Source organism: Temnothorax longispinosus, chromosome 1 (assembly GCF_030848805.1).
Source record: "Temnothorax longispinosus isolate EJ_2023e chromosome 1, Tlon_JGU_v1, whole genome shotgun sequence".
Classification (NCBI taxonomy): Eukaryota; Metazoa; Arthropoda; class Insecta; order Hymenoptera; family Formicidae; genus Temnothorax; species Temnothorax longispinosus.
In genome coordinates this window covers 7,935,420-7,950,276 of record NC_092358.1, presented here as the reverse complement: position 1 = coordinate 7,950,276, position 14,857 = coordinate 7,935,420, and the positions used below count along the sequence as shown (strand labels likewise).

The window sequence follows — 14,857 nt, the reverse complement described above, 5'->3', positions numbered from 1 at the left end:
TAGCATAAAAAAATATGCACATTCTCTTTCATAAATATTTTCGTCTTTGACTCAAAAAGATTAAAAAAACATTAAAAACCTGCTTCCTATTTGTTATTTAATCTTCCGGTCGTAAAAGCGGCGAGAGAGTGCAAGTTACCAATCGGAAGAAGATTCTTTCTTGTTGAATCCCTTGTGAGCAATCGCTACCAGCGTGCAGCTATCGATTCGTCCTATATCAAAAGCTCGCGATTAGAGCACGTATCGGAACTGCGCCTCGTTGTCGATAAGCGTGAAAGTTGCGCGCCTTCTCGACAATCTAGTCGAGACTCCGCTCGCCTCGCCCTACGAAGACTTTTGAGAATCGACTATCGAAGCCACTTTTACACTCAGATATCCGGTAGTCTCTTCAGCACTTTGAAATCTTACTTCGAAAGAGCCTTCTCGTGTTTTAACTTGTAAAAATCTGTTATCCACGAAGGAGAACATTTTGAGATCTTTTTGATACCGACGATGACCGCTGCTCGTAGTGCATTTTATATGCTTATTAGCATACCGAAGAATAAACTTGGACAATACATGTTTACATTTTATCACAATTATTTTATCGAAATACTTTATCAGCAGAAAAAGTTTCTCTAACTCTGATTCTCTTCTCATATGTATTCTCTTTCCCTTTATTGTGGTAAGATAAATGAGAAGTACATTAAGACATTTTTATTTTAAAATATTTACAAAAGAAAATTTAATTTTTAATTTTTAGTTCTTTTTAATTCTGATTTGATTCGTCAGAACCAAATAATCCCCGTAGGCCAAATGCATCCGAACTGTCCTGCCATAATTCATCGTTGAACTTGCGGCGTTGTCGTCTATTAAAACAGATCTGTTTCTTTCTTTCCAAAAGTTAACATATCCTTTTATTTTAATTTGTGAAAAATGAAACAGTTTTTGAAAATAGATTAAATGTTAAAATTAGAAATAAAATTTAAAAAATAATGTTAAATATATCAATTATACATACTTCATACTGAGGAGCGATCCATATTATAATTTCGTGCATGATAGATTATCGACCCACTGGAAATAAAATACTGAGTAATTTTAACAGAATTTTTTACACTATACTATATTCGCGAATCAGTACCCTATCCAGGAGATAAATAAATTCAAGTCTTCAGTTGTCCTGGAAAAATAGAGGGAATGCACCCGGGGCATCGCTTGTGTAAACGAAAGATAGGTTCGAGCTAGAGAGTGGGGAGCGTCCGCCCGGCGACAGTAGTAACGCAGAGACCACGAAAGCTATCGGTACGATTAATTTGTCTCTCGAAAGTATAATAAAGATTATATTCTCTCACTGTACTGACCCGAGTCGTGTATCCTTCTTTGAGATCCTGATATTACCGAGAACGTTCATAACAACTGGCGACTGTGACAGGACGTAATTTCAGTAGATTCGGAAATATAATTTTGTTGTTTCGACGATTGTCCGAGTGAGTGCAGTCACGATGATTGAGAAACAGATACTCGTTGCCCGTATTGCCTTTACAAGGGCATTTAACGCTTTTACAAAAAATTTGGAAAGCGACTGTTCGAGAGAAGAGAAGATAGCGGCATTCCAGTTCTTGGAAATAAAGATGACGGAATTAGATACAGTACATTCCGCATATAGTCAATGGCTTTTCCAATCAAAGACATATAGATATCTAGAGGCTGCTGTAATCTATAGAGAATTGGAACCGGACGACGTGTGTAAGACACAGTATTTAACGGCGAAGATGAAGATAGCAAAAGTGACGACATCGATGCCGGAAAACGCGTCGAGAACGGTTTCAACGAGCGCTACGAAGACATCGAAGTTTCCGAAAATGGAATTACCGAAATTCAGCGGTAATATTAAGGACTGGCTTCCCTTTTGGAGTCAATTTAAGGAGATAAATGACGATGCTTCGATCAGCAATGAAGACAAGATGCAATATCTGCAGCAAGCTCTGGTTTCGCGCGCGAACGAGCTCGTGAAAAGTTTCCCGCCTACAGGAGAAAACTACGAGAAGGCGATCATGAGCTTGAAAAATCGTTTCGGACGAGACTATATTATTGTGGAATTCTACGTGCGCGAACTTCTCGGTCTCGTGTTGCAGAACGCCTTGAAGGGAAACAAGAAATCGTCTCTCGCAAGCATTTATGATAAAGTCGAATGCTGTATTCGTGCGTTGGAGACGTTGGGCGTGACGACGGATAAATGTGCCGCCATGCTCTATCCTCTCGTCGAGTCGTCTTTCCCGGAAGAGGTTCTTCGAGCGTGGCAACGCAGCGGACAACGGGAAGCGATAGGAGACAACGGACAGCGTGAAACTACCGATCGACTCGAAAAACTTCTTAAATTCCTGCAGATAGAGGTGGAAAACGAGAAGCGCATCAACATGGCGACAGGCTCCAGGTTATCGACGGACTAAGAGAAGTCAGAGAAGATGAAGAAGCCGCAAGGTAAAACAGAGTCGTCGAAAGAAGCGGCCAGCGCGAGCGTTCTTTTTACAACGAAGGATCAAAAGAAGCCGAAGTGTATTTTTTGTAAGTCGAGTTACGATAGTCAAAGCTGTGAATCCGCGCGTAAATTAACGTTAGACGAAAGAAAGGAAATTGTTAAAAGGGAAAGCTGTTGTTTTAATTGCCTAAAACGCGGACACGTTTCACAGAGATATAAAGTTAAATTAAAATGCGATTGGTGTCCGAAACGACACGTTTTATTAATGTCCCCGGGTATTTTTCGCAAAGAGAACGTTCGATCGTTTTAAGTATTAGTTTAAGGATTAGTTGTAAGAAGAATGTATTTGATATTTCTTGTTTGTTTTGCGTATAATTTTGATATTTTACTTATTAGTCTTGAGATAGCGTTTAAGATTTATCAAAAGATGTAACTTTATATTAAGCATTTCGTAATATTTTGTGTACTTTTTTCTAATAAAGGGGGGAGGATGTCCTGGAAAAATAGAAGGAATGCACCCGGGGTATCGTTTGTGTAAACAAAAGATAGGTGCGAGCTAGAGAGTGGGGAGCGCCCGCCTGGCGACAGTAGCGCAGAGACCACAAAAGCTATCGGTACGATTAATTTATCTCTCGAAAGTATAATAAAGATTATATTCTCTCACTGTACTGATCCGAGTCGTGTATCCTTCTTTGAAATCCTGATATTATCGAGAACGTTTATAACATCAGTCCTTGCCATTACGTCACAATCTATTCTCGCTAATATTTAAAATTGCATATGAATATATAGTTATACTTATATACTTAGTGTATAGTTATTATAACTATAATTAATCAATTCCAAAATTTATATATAATCTTATTTTATCTAATTAATTAAAATGTCAAAGTAATAAAATAGTTTTCAAATTACATCAATTGCTAATAGTTTTATTGCTGATAAAATTGGAAAACGACAACAAATAAAAATTTGAATTTATTAAATATGTTCAATTTGTTACCCGTATTTTTTACCAGAACTTGATGAACAAATTCGCTCAACTTATTACAGAAATTAAGATATACGGGATTGAAGATCGTCATAACTACGCAGAATCGTCGCACTTTTATCGCAACTTTTTGGTCAGTGATCCCGCATGCAATTCGGCGGCGGGCATCACCAAAGACTCGTCGCGGTCATTAAAACACCGGCGATCGAGAAAGTTTGCGAATTTATCGCTTCAATCTTGTCCGGGAATATTTATGACCGGTCGGGCCAGTCGCGAAAGTTCGCTTCGTTTTCGCGCAAAACTCGCGCGTTAACACCACAAAGCTCTCGTCCGGCTTTGCGACCGTCGCCATCGCATATACACGCGTCTTCTCTCTTGTATCAACCCAGCCTAGAACCGACGCAGAGCCGGACTGTTGTTTTTAGATGCACGCCAACGCGAATTGCACACGGGGTGTAAATCCGCGCGAGGACATCAGACCAAGCCGGAACTTGGCGGATAATGGCGAGCTCGCTGAATCCGCTCGCGAGAACTTGCGATGGCGCGTTTAAACTTTAAACGATACCGCCTTCTCTCATGCGTTTTACAAGTCGCATTATAGCGAAAGTTCGCGTCGATCGAGTTCGCGACCCCGGCCGACTTATAAGGGACGCGACTGTTATCGCCGGCTTGTGAAATGCATGTTGTTTATATACGAGGTGTCGCGAAGTCGCTACTGGCTTTATTGATCCTGGATGATCGATGTGGAATCAATTCTTTAACAAGACGCATTTCAAACTTTTATAGTAACTTGTGCACAGTGAGTACAAAGTATCGCGTTTGGAACAGTCTTTTAAAATATAAGACTCTATAAAACAAAATCTTTGAGAAACTTAAGAACGCAAAGAGGAAATAAAAGCTTATCTTTCAGATAATTTCAGATGAATATATTTTTTAATATCATATGTAATTTTTAACCTACTTTGAAATTTATTCAATACACGATTGTTTAACTAACTTTAACAATTTTGTATGTAGATACCATACAAGTATGTAGATACTTGATTAGAAATTTATATTTGTTTCTGAATTATATATAATTAAATGCAAAAATTTCTAGTATACTAGAATTTATATTTATTTTAAGATACATGTGTAAAATTTTGATAAAATTCCAAGAAGTTATTTTTTCCCTCATTAGACAAGCGGAATTACTTGGAAGATAAATAGACCTGAGTTACTCTTATAGGGAGACCTTTCGTTATATGTAGGGAGTGGAGCAGAACACCCCGTATATGACCCCTATTTTACATAGCCGAATCTCATGCGGGAGGGCTATCGTTCGAATGGCCGGAGGGCGAGTTTCATATTCAATGAAATCTCGAGGCACAAGAAAATTGTAATCCGCCTCTATTACCAACCGTCACTTTGAGATCGCATTTAACTTTCCTACTGCCGGGGGCGATCGAAATTTCCACCAGAATCGATGTAAAGCGTACATCCGGTATAAGAGAACGTCAAATCCTATCTGCTGACTTATTTCGATATCGACGTGCCCGTGTAGGTCGCATAAATCACACTTCGTGTATGTGAAATGTTTAATGATAATCGAGGTAATATATGTATACACAGGAGGATATAATATAATATAATAACAAAAAACATCGCGAACTTCCACACATCGAAAGTTAAGATAAAAAAGAATTATACTTGTAATTATTCTTATTTATTAATATTTTCTTCTAACACGAAAAAACTGTTCTTTTTTTACTTATATCTTTTAAAATTTTAATATCTGAGGGTGTCTGAAAACTTTGCAAGAATTCGCTTAAATTGTAGCGTAGATTGATGATGTTTTTATGACGTTTTTTACACGTACATGTCAAGGAATGCAATTTATTGGAAGTGATTACTATCGCGCGCGCGCGCGCGCGTTCGTCTGATCGGTGTCCTTCATCTTTTATTTGCGTTTAGTTCGCGTGAATGCGAGACGTTACGATTGACGATAGATTGCTGATTAATAGTCTCACCGTATAGTGACATTGCTCGGATATCTGCCATTCTCGAGGTGAAAAAAAAATTCGTTGACGCTGACATATTTTCACTGTGATTCTCCCATTTCTAATTATTCTTTACGAATGATATAATGATTAAAATAATATCGCAAAAATTTTTACCGACGCGCCTATATTCACTACTAAATATTAAAAGGATGAAATTTAAACCAATATCTTTAGTTAAATAACATTTTGTTATTTTTAACTATCATGCGTGTCTAAATTTATTTTAACGCAAAACAGCATTATTTTACCTCCATTGGTTTAGTTAAATTAATGACACATTAGGGGTATTCAAATAAGTTAAAGTTTAACGGTTTGACAGGTTATGTCGGGTTAAAGTCGAGTAAAAAGTTAATTAATTAACTTTGGGCGCGTTACTCTTTAAGGTTATGCAAAATACATAAGTGTCTCATTAACCTATCACATTAATCTTTGGGTTAAAAGTGTAAAAATTAACTTTTTACTCGACTTTAACCCGACATAACCTGTCAAACCGTTAAACTCTAACTTATTTGAATACCCCTATTGAGTAGGAGCAGTGACGACATAGATAGGAAAAATGGTTAAAAATGACTCAAATTGAGTCATTTATAAAAACAGTGTGTTACTGTGAGTTTGTTTTCATTAACGGGCTTATAAAGTTAATATTGCAACTTGGCAATATTAACCCATTAAGGGAATCTGAGACAAGAAGACTTTGAAGATGAAAGAGTTCTAAACCATTCAATCTTAATATTTTTAAATATAGAAACGAATGAAAGAAAACTGTAACATGTACTGTTCGTAGTAGTTCTCTTTTCATTTCTTATATTTTCAAACTTTATTGTCAAACTACTAATATTGTCCAAAGCATTTCCGTAATTACATATGCAATTTAAAAACTTGCATTATTAATATATTTTTTATACAAAATAAGAAAGTCATTTAATACTATAAATCATTTAATACTACATACATTTATATCACGAAATATTATAGACCGATAAATCACACTAACAATTCGCTTTATCGTGAAATATCATACAAAAATACTTTTTGATATTGAAGAGTTTCATGATTTCTGATACTATTTAATTCGACCTTATTCCAAAATCGTTGTATATATATTTCTTTTAATGGAGATTCTTCAAACAATGTTCAGCTTCCCTTAAATGTCAAATTATTTCTAAATTTACGAACAACTTAAAAATGTTTGACAAAAAAGAGCATTGAATTTTCGCGAAATAAACTTTAGCTGAATAACTCTTTACTAAATTACAATCATTAGAATCTTTAGATGGAATTTGTTTCAATAGACTTTTAATTTCAGTTTTAGTTATAAAATTATATATGTAGCAATAAATTGAAATATTGCAACAAGTCATAATCTCTAAATCATTTCCTTTTGATAAGGAAGTGGTAATTTTAAAATTATTTAAAAATCATTTGATCATTTTAATTGACTAAAGAATCTGTCATTGAAACATGACACTCAATGATTTTTGGGCATTTTGTTTATAAAATTGTCTACTGAAACACTTCTATCGATTGTAAAAAAAAATATAATACTGTTAACGTTAAATCACAGAGTGGACAGTGACCGGCGCTGGACCAGCATTCGATCGATTTTTCCATTGGGAAGATGTGGCATGAGTGTCGTGACGTACACTCCCCCGCGCAGTTTATAGATGTCGGGCAAATGTTCTTCTACAAGTTGGTTTAGGTCCTCTGCTGTCACCTAAGATACAACAATGTGAATTTTTCGTAAACAGAAACTTACTTAATTCTTTACGGGAAAAAAAACCAATCAGGTTCGAACCTTCGCTCCATGTTTTATCTCGATAAAAGCTCTAGGATGTTGACCATTATCAATATCTGGCACAGGCAGTACAGTGACTTCCGCCACAGCCGGATGCCATTGTAACACTTTCTCAATTCTTAGAGGTGAGATATGAAATTCTTTATATTTAATAATGCGGTTTATATTATCGATGATGATGAGTTTACCGTCCTTTTCGTAGTAGCCGTAATCTCCGGTACAGTGCCACGTAGATGTAACTGAAAACATATAATATTATTTTATTTTTTAATTAATACTTGGTTTTTGCAAGCCTTTTACAAGCATACAATACGTTAATTAAGAGAAATCATTATACTGACTAGCACTACTAGCAGCACTATTGAACTGCTTCGTTTTATTCTTATTCTTAGTCTTATTCTTGTTCACTCGGTTATTACAACAAAATAGCGATTGGCATGTTTCAGCGTCGCACCACTTGCACGTATATTTATACCAAATCTCGCCTAGTGCATTTGGGCCTAAAGGATTTTTCGCTTGTATATTAATCTCGCCTAGTGCATTTGGGCCTAAAGGTTTTTTCGTTTGTATATTAAGAATCATTAATTGAATATTTTTAGCCAAATAACCGCCGGACGCGATCGGATCATTGTCCCGCTGATAAGTAGCAATTATGCCCGAGTCTGGTATGCCTGAAAAATCCAATAAATATCAATTTCACACAATACATTCCTATTATTGACAGTTGGTTAAAATTATACGTACTGTATACTTGAATGATAGACACGTTTGTAAAGTACTCGTTGAGGTTTTCGTAAGTACTCTGCTCGATGGCGGAATCACCGAATATCAATTGTTTCAAGGAAGAGATATCATACATACGAACATCGGTTTGAAATAATTGACGGCCCATTTTGCTTTCAAGAAACACCCATTTCACCTGAAATGCGTAATAAATATGTTGTACTTCATTAATTTTCGAAACAAAAAAAATTTGATTGTTTTTATGTACCTTGCACTTCTCTATCGTTTCGTACATGTCTTCAGCGGTGAAATTGGAGGACTTTATCACTGTCACGTACGAAATTATGCTACGAACGGTCAATATCAGACTGTGGGTCCAAACTAGAGATCCATACCATAGGCCAACGTCACCGGGAGACATTGCGGGTACCTCCTGGTTCGACGGAAACGCCAACGCGAAGTAACGAACGTTTGCTTTACCAGGATAACTTATTGCATTGGAAGAAAACATTTCTGCCATAATAGTCATAGGATCCGTTTCGTCGCAGGAAAACATGTCAATTTTGGCTCCGTCAACGTCGGCGTTCAGAATTGATTCGAGAGAATCGACACCTTCAACCATATCGAAAGTTATAATTTTCGGAGGAGTTATTCCTCCTCGATTAACTAAGCTTCTGATAACTCGTATGAGCGTCTTGTAATTGTTACCATCGATAAAGATTATTTTCGGTTCGTATTCCGCCAGAAAATACATAAGTCGTATGTCATCTAAAAAATATTTATTATTGAGCAAATAAAAGATATGTAGGTATATATGTGAAGAGGTAAATTACGCTGAATTTTAGAGAAAGAGATCGATGTACCCTCGAAATAGTTTGCATCCCACGGATTGATAGTAATACCGGTATATAAACACGCTAGGTACGGTATATAGGCGAGCATTTGATTACATGACGTGCATATTGATATTACGATATTTTTATAGCGTAATTTTTGTAACCACAATGCACACTTCACGCTGTTCTCTTGCATCTGCCTGAATGTAGTTTCCTCTCCCGTCGCTGCATCTATCTACAAGACGTATCAGTCGCATTAGTATTAAATACGTTGGCATTATAATACATTTTTGTTAATAAGATGCTATATTCGTTTAATGTTTTCTTATTAGAATGCTTTCTCTGCGTACAATATAAATCTTATTATTGGGGAAAGAGTTTTATTATTACCTGACCGATAAAATCCGGCTTAGATTTAAATGCGTCCAAAATCATATTTCCAATATTTATATTATGAACTACTTCTTCTTCACCGAACAGTACATTAGTTTTTTCCTCGGGTGAAGGTATATCCTAAAAGAAGCACGATAATGTCACTAATAAGCTTTTATATTTTTACTAATGTAATAGAATGAGTTCTATTATATTTATATATATCTATTACCTTAGGCGCCATATCGCTATTAAATTGTTTAAATTAATAATGCTGAGAACACTTTATTGAAATCACAGAAGTGTCGAATAGCTCTTCATGTATCGCAACGAACACAAGTTTTAATAGTGATATTTATTTACGTGTGCGCGCGAAATGGCGTTACAGCTATAAGTAAAACAATTTTGTTTCGTTTAGAGATGTCCTTTCAAGTTGCTTCTAGCTGATGTTACGTGACAATGTTTTCTCTTCTGTTTTGCATTTTATTTATATATTTCGCGTCTTTGAAATATAGCCGGCTAATTTTCTAAACTCTTCAGATTTGATTTATTCCATTAATTCAATACACCTTGCCACTTACAGCTTTGAAATGTTTATTTCGCTGAAAAATAAAAATATTTTCTTTATTTCTCGATTTATTAATCAAATAATAACATGTTAAGTAATATAGATGTAAAAAATGGGTGATTTTATGTTCTTCAAAATTACTGACTCGAATCATTATCGACAATTTGTCGACATAACGTTTGTTCAATATTAGGATAAGTTGTTACATTGGTAACAAACATCGGCACCGTTGGATCCTTCTTTACGTAGGAAAAGTCGCCAATTTCGATCTCATCAAAGTCGTCGTTAAGAATCAATTCGAGGGAGTCAAAATTTTCATTGTTATTAAGTACTACGATTTTCGGAGAAATTTGTCTTTTTCCGTATTGCCATAAAAATCCGATGGCTAATTGAAGGTGTACATTTTTTCTTTCTTTTCTTAGGTATGAAGATATTTTGACTGATTGTCCCATTTAGTCATATTTTTATTAAAGACCAATTTTTCCCAACTGCATCGGGAAAAACGCACTTTACGATTTTTTTGTTCACGGACATGAAATTATAGTATTGTAATTTGGCATCGAAAGAATTTCAGGCAATGTATTTTATACAAAAATTTTAGATCGTAACTTTATTATGTATTACATTAATATAATTAATTATAATAATGTAATTGTATTTGCTTTACGTAGTCTTTTATTACTATTACATTTACAATTTTTACATTCTAATAATACACGTTTGTAAAAATCACTGTCAATTCTTTTAATCAATTTTGTAGAAATTCCATATTTGCCGGGAGCAACAATGTCATTGGCGATGCTTTCAGTCAATATGTCATCCGTCACACCTAATCCAACATTTAGCGCATTTTTTTTATTCCAGTCTTTACATTCTCAGTAACTTTTAAATTTTTAATAATATCCGCAAAAAGTGTATCTTCTTTTTCGTTACATGAATAACAAAATATAAGTATATACAATATTAGAGTATTATGCATGCTTCAGTTGCAATCTAATCTTATATATAGATGGCATTATTAGCATCATAGTATTATATATTCATTCATACTTGAATATGTATGTATTTCTATCGATTACAATTTACAATAGAAATATCATTCATACTTGAATATATATGTATGATTACAATAGAAATATCATAATGATCAGTTATTGAGCAATTGGAAGTACTCTCGATTTATTTTTCCATTAGGTAGCCGTGGCATATCGTACGTAATAAAACGCACTTCGTGAAGTTTAAATCGTTCCACTAATTGCTGCAACTTCGTCACCGTCACCTAAGACATAACGTGAAATCTTTCAACGTTGAACTTTCATAAATACTTGACAAATACAACCAGCTATAAACCTTTGCTCCGGGGTTTGTCTTAACATAAGCCACAAGATGCAGAAAATCAATAGGATGTTGCACAGCTGTTGCAATGACCTCGGACACAGCTGGATGGAGCTGTAGCGTGGTTTCGATAACTTTTGGATAGAGTTGGCCCCCTTTACATTCAATGAATTGTAAGACTGTATCAGTGGTAACGGTGATGTTGCCATCCTCAGTATAAAAGCCCCTATCTCCGATAAAACACCACGCTGTAGGATGCAATATCGTTAGTATTTCTTCATTAATGGTTCGTAATCATTTGTAAACTTCTGAATTTCAGTTATCTTACAAAGTGTATATAAGAACAATAAAAAAAACTGTTAAGCCCATTCTACAATAGCCGTAAAAGTATGTTTTAAGACATAAGCAGTAAAAATTGACCAACTACAGTCCATCATTCTTGGATTGTAAAAATCCCATTAGTCAATAGCTTACTGCTTACGTCTTAATGCATACTTTACGGCTATTGTAGAATGGGCTTTACGGATTATCGAGTCAACATTTCGTGTCACATACGTTGTTCTGTTCCGTGCTTACAACAACGTGTTATATACGGAGTTTTGCAATAGACATCGGCATCTTGTATAAATCTTTTGTTTGGAGCCGAATATTCTATATCCTTGTTAATAAACGATAATTGTACATTTTTAGCTACATAACCTGCAGATCCGGCTGTTAGCTCGATGTCTCGTTGATAGGCGATTACGCCAATTTCTGGTTTACCTGAAATAGCCCATTACACAGCCCATAAATTCAAGAATCATCGATTTTACATTTTTGCTTCGCAATTTCATTAATTATTGATTACGATGAGTGTAATTATAATAATTTACGCACTGTATACTCGAATGACAGAAACGTCTGGCAGCGATGAAATAAATTTTTCGTGAACAATATAGTGTATTGTCCAATTATCGAATAGTATTGTCTTTAAGGTAGATACATCATATTTTGAAAGTAAGTTCTGGCCGCGGATTTGATGGAACAGGAACAACGGATTCCACACGTCGCTTTCAAGAAACACCCACGTTACCTGAGAAGCACACATGCAGAATATTTTATTCACTCTCTCAAAACAATTCGGATACTTCCGCATATTACCTTATACTTCTTTATCGTCTTATACAAATTAACTTCGCTGAGTACCGCAGATTTTATCGCTGTCACACGTGAAAGTATAGCATGAACGGTCAAGAGCGGACCGTGAGTCCAACATAAAGATCCGTACCATAGACCGATAGCACCGGGAATCATAACGGGTGTCTGCTTGTTTGACGGAGATGAAAACGCTATGTAAGGAACGTCCACCTGACCGGGATAAGTTTTCGCAACGGAAGAAAATGTCCTAATCGCAGTATCCATCATATGGTTCTTCTCGCAGGAAAATTGGTCGATCTCGACCTTATCAAAGTCGTCGTTCAGAATAGTTTCCAGGGAGTTTAATTTTATTGAAATGTTAATTCCACCGATGGTTACGATTTTAATTACTTTTTTAATACTTTTTAAGATCACTATGGATAAGAGAAGCTGAGTAAAATTGTCGCGATCGACAAAGATCACATCTGGTTCATTTATCACCAGAAAGTACATAACTCGTATCATGTCTAAAAACATTCGAATAAGTAGGAGATAATTAAATGGGTATGGCATTGGCGTGAAAACAAATTGTGCTGAATTTCAGAAAATGGTAAATCTATATACCTCTGAAATACTTCTCCTCCCACGGATTAACAATAGCGCCGATATATATGCTCGCTAGAAACGGCATATAGACGACCGATGGATTGCGCGTGCATATTGTTACTACGTCACCTTTCTTTACGCCTACTTTTTTTAGCCATAATGCACACTTCACGCTATTCTCTCTCATCTGTTGGAACGTAATTTGTTCCTTCGTCTCCGCATTCACCTGCGAATCGCATTTTTTTAGTAGCACAAAGTAATTTTTGTCGTTAGAAACTGATATACCTGTCCGATGAAATTCGGCTTAGATTTTAATGCATTCAAAATCGAGTCTCCGATATTTTCCTCAGGAATGGGATCTTGGTCACCAATTAAATTTTGGCTTGTTTCTATTGGCTTGTCGACAGAACAGAGACACTATAAAAAGATATACGGCAATGTTAGTGATGATGCTTCTCTATATGTTTGCAAGTGTGATGGAATGTACCTTATTACCGGATCTATTACCACATTTTTTATATGTATTATTTTTATACATCTTTTACATGTACACCATATCTATTACCTTCAAATCATTTTTCACAGGTTTCATATCGATGAGCGAGTGTGTTTCTTGACGCTAACGACAACGTTGATAATATTCTTGGGAGCAGACGTTAACGGCGCTGTTTATATCACAACAAATGCTACGTGACTAAGTTTTAAATTTTATCGGGTACAATATTTGTTTATGATTACAATGTGTAAGTAACCTCGCGGCTATAAGAGTTTAGTGAAAATATTTGCCTCAGAAATAGCTGAGCAAGAAGACAATATTTTGCTCGGAGATTCCGTATCAAATTCAACTGAAACCACCGATCTGGAGCTTCTAGCCTTCGACATTATCGCTTTTTGCAATGTTCTCGTTTTTGTTCTAAGCCCTTCTCGTATCTTATGCCTCTATCGTATCTATTACGCACTCAATTTGTTTATTTGTGTCTATTAATTATATTTCGATTATGCCTGCTTTTTCAATGTTGTATGTTGCAAGAAAAATCTTCTTGCTTCCGACATTATTACGATATATACGCGATATATACGCGAAACTTAGAGAGTATATCGCCTTAACACAACCGGGTCGATCTCAGTCGATTTTCAATATAGGGGAAATTTATATTGTCAGCGACGACTCGTTTCGCGTCGCCGCCTGCCGTTTCGTGCGAAACGCAGCGTAATATTCTGAAGGGTTGAAAATGGTAAAACACTTTCAAGCTTTATTCAGATAGCATATAGGATTACAATACAGTAACGCATCGAAGACGAAGGTTCGTTTGCTATGAATTGCTAACGCGAACTGAGGCTGAGCTCAAGGCAAATCTTCGCTTAATAAACAAGGCGGTTTTTTGTTAAAATAATCGTAACCAAATAATACGAAGTGCCCTAATAATGAAAAAAAGAAAAGATTAATTCAATTTCGAAGATAAAATTTAAAATTTGTAAGAAAAGGCGATAAAAATTGGATAAAAGTCAGTGATTGAGAAAGTCCTATTCGGAGTTTTCGAATTTCGGAGTTAGGAAACTACTTATTATCTTTAAAATTACAATACGGATAGCGCGATAAATGATCTATTGAAGATATATTTTATAAAGTATTATTTGTTAGAGAATCGTCTCGACGAAGTTTTGTACCGTAAAATCTAAAAATTCTATGATAGCAGTTGCGGCACCGTAACACTGCAGCGTAATACCTATACTGCACGAATTGTGTTCCAAGCGGATGACAAATTGGGCGTCGAAAATGGAATGAATTATACCGCGCTTTCGCGTCTGATATCCCATAGCCGGGAACATAGCTAGCGATGATCGAATTCTTTCTCTCGTTTTCCCGCTTACAATACGTTCAAAATGCGTTCAATTCGTCTTGACCCTCGAACGCGTTTATAGAATTAATGTATCGTGCTTGGAAAATTGATTTTCAATTGCAGCACGCTACGGGAGGTAATGTAGATTAAAGGAAAATCGGTTTATCAATC

General features: G+C 35.6%; 2 protein-coding genes across 3 annotated transcripts; one reads left to right on the top strand and one right to left on the bottom strand.

The window, feature by feature from the left end:
- Positions 1-1,164: 1,164 nt before the first annotated feature.
- Positions 1,165-3,264, top strand: LOC139809924 (uncharacterized). 2 transcript variants are annotated; one of them, XM_071773221.1, is made up of 2 exons: positions 1,165-2,463; positions 2,944-3,264. In XM_071773221.1, exon 1 carries the CDS (start codon positions 1,485-1,487, stop codon positions 2,430-2,432), a length of 948 nt encoding a protein of 315 aa, XP_071629322.1. In that variant the 5' UTR covers positions 1,165-1,484; the 3' UTR covers positions 2,433-2,463; positions 2,944-3,264. The 2 variants fall into 2 exon arrangements, with proteins under 2 accessions (XP_071629322.1, XP_071629316.1); XM_071773215.1 differs by having other exon boundaries at positions 1,165-3,264.
- A 3,788-nt stretch (positions 3,265-7,052) lies between these two features.
- Positions 7,053-13,437, bottom strand: LOC139816545 (uncharacterized). The gene is made up of 15 exons (XM_071784140.1): positions 13,411-13,437; positions 13,131-13,262; positions 12,864-13,071; positions 12,264-12,766; positions 12,000-12,195; positions 11,700-11,885; positions 11,139-11,371; positions 11,017-11,067; positions 9,239-9,361; positions 8,876-9,083; positions 8,281-8,780; positions 8,034-8,208; positions 7,631-7,960; positions 7,290-7,528; positions 7,053-7,208 (listed from the first exon to the last, which is right to left on the bottom strand). The coding sequence occupies exons 1-15, from the start codon at positions 13,435-13,437 to the stop codon at positions 7,053-7,055; spliced, it is 3,267 nt and encodes a 1,088-aa protein (XP_071640241.1).
- Between the last annotated feature and the right edge of the window lie 1,420 nt (positions 13,438-14,857).

Bases quoted from the DNA above. Each gene is read 5' to 3' on its own strand.
- LOC139816545 (XM_071784140.1), bottom strand. From the start codon at position 13,437: ATGAAACCTGTGAAAAATGATTTGAAG. The intron at 11,068-11,138 runs GTTTATAGCTGG...GTTATGTCTTAG, and splicing joins AGACAAACCCCGGAGCAAAG to GTGACGGTGACGAAGTTGCA. The intron at 7,961-8,033 runs GTACGTATAATT...TGGATTTTTCAG, and splicing joins GTCTATCATTCAAGTATACA to GCATACCAGACTCGGGCATA.
- LOC139809924 (XM_071773221.1), top strand. From the start codon at position 1,485: ATGATTGAGAAACAGATACTCGTTGCCCGTATTGCCTTTACAAGGGCA.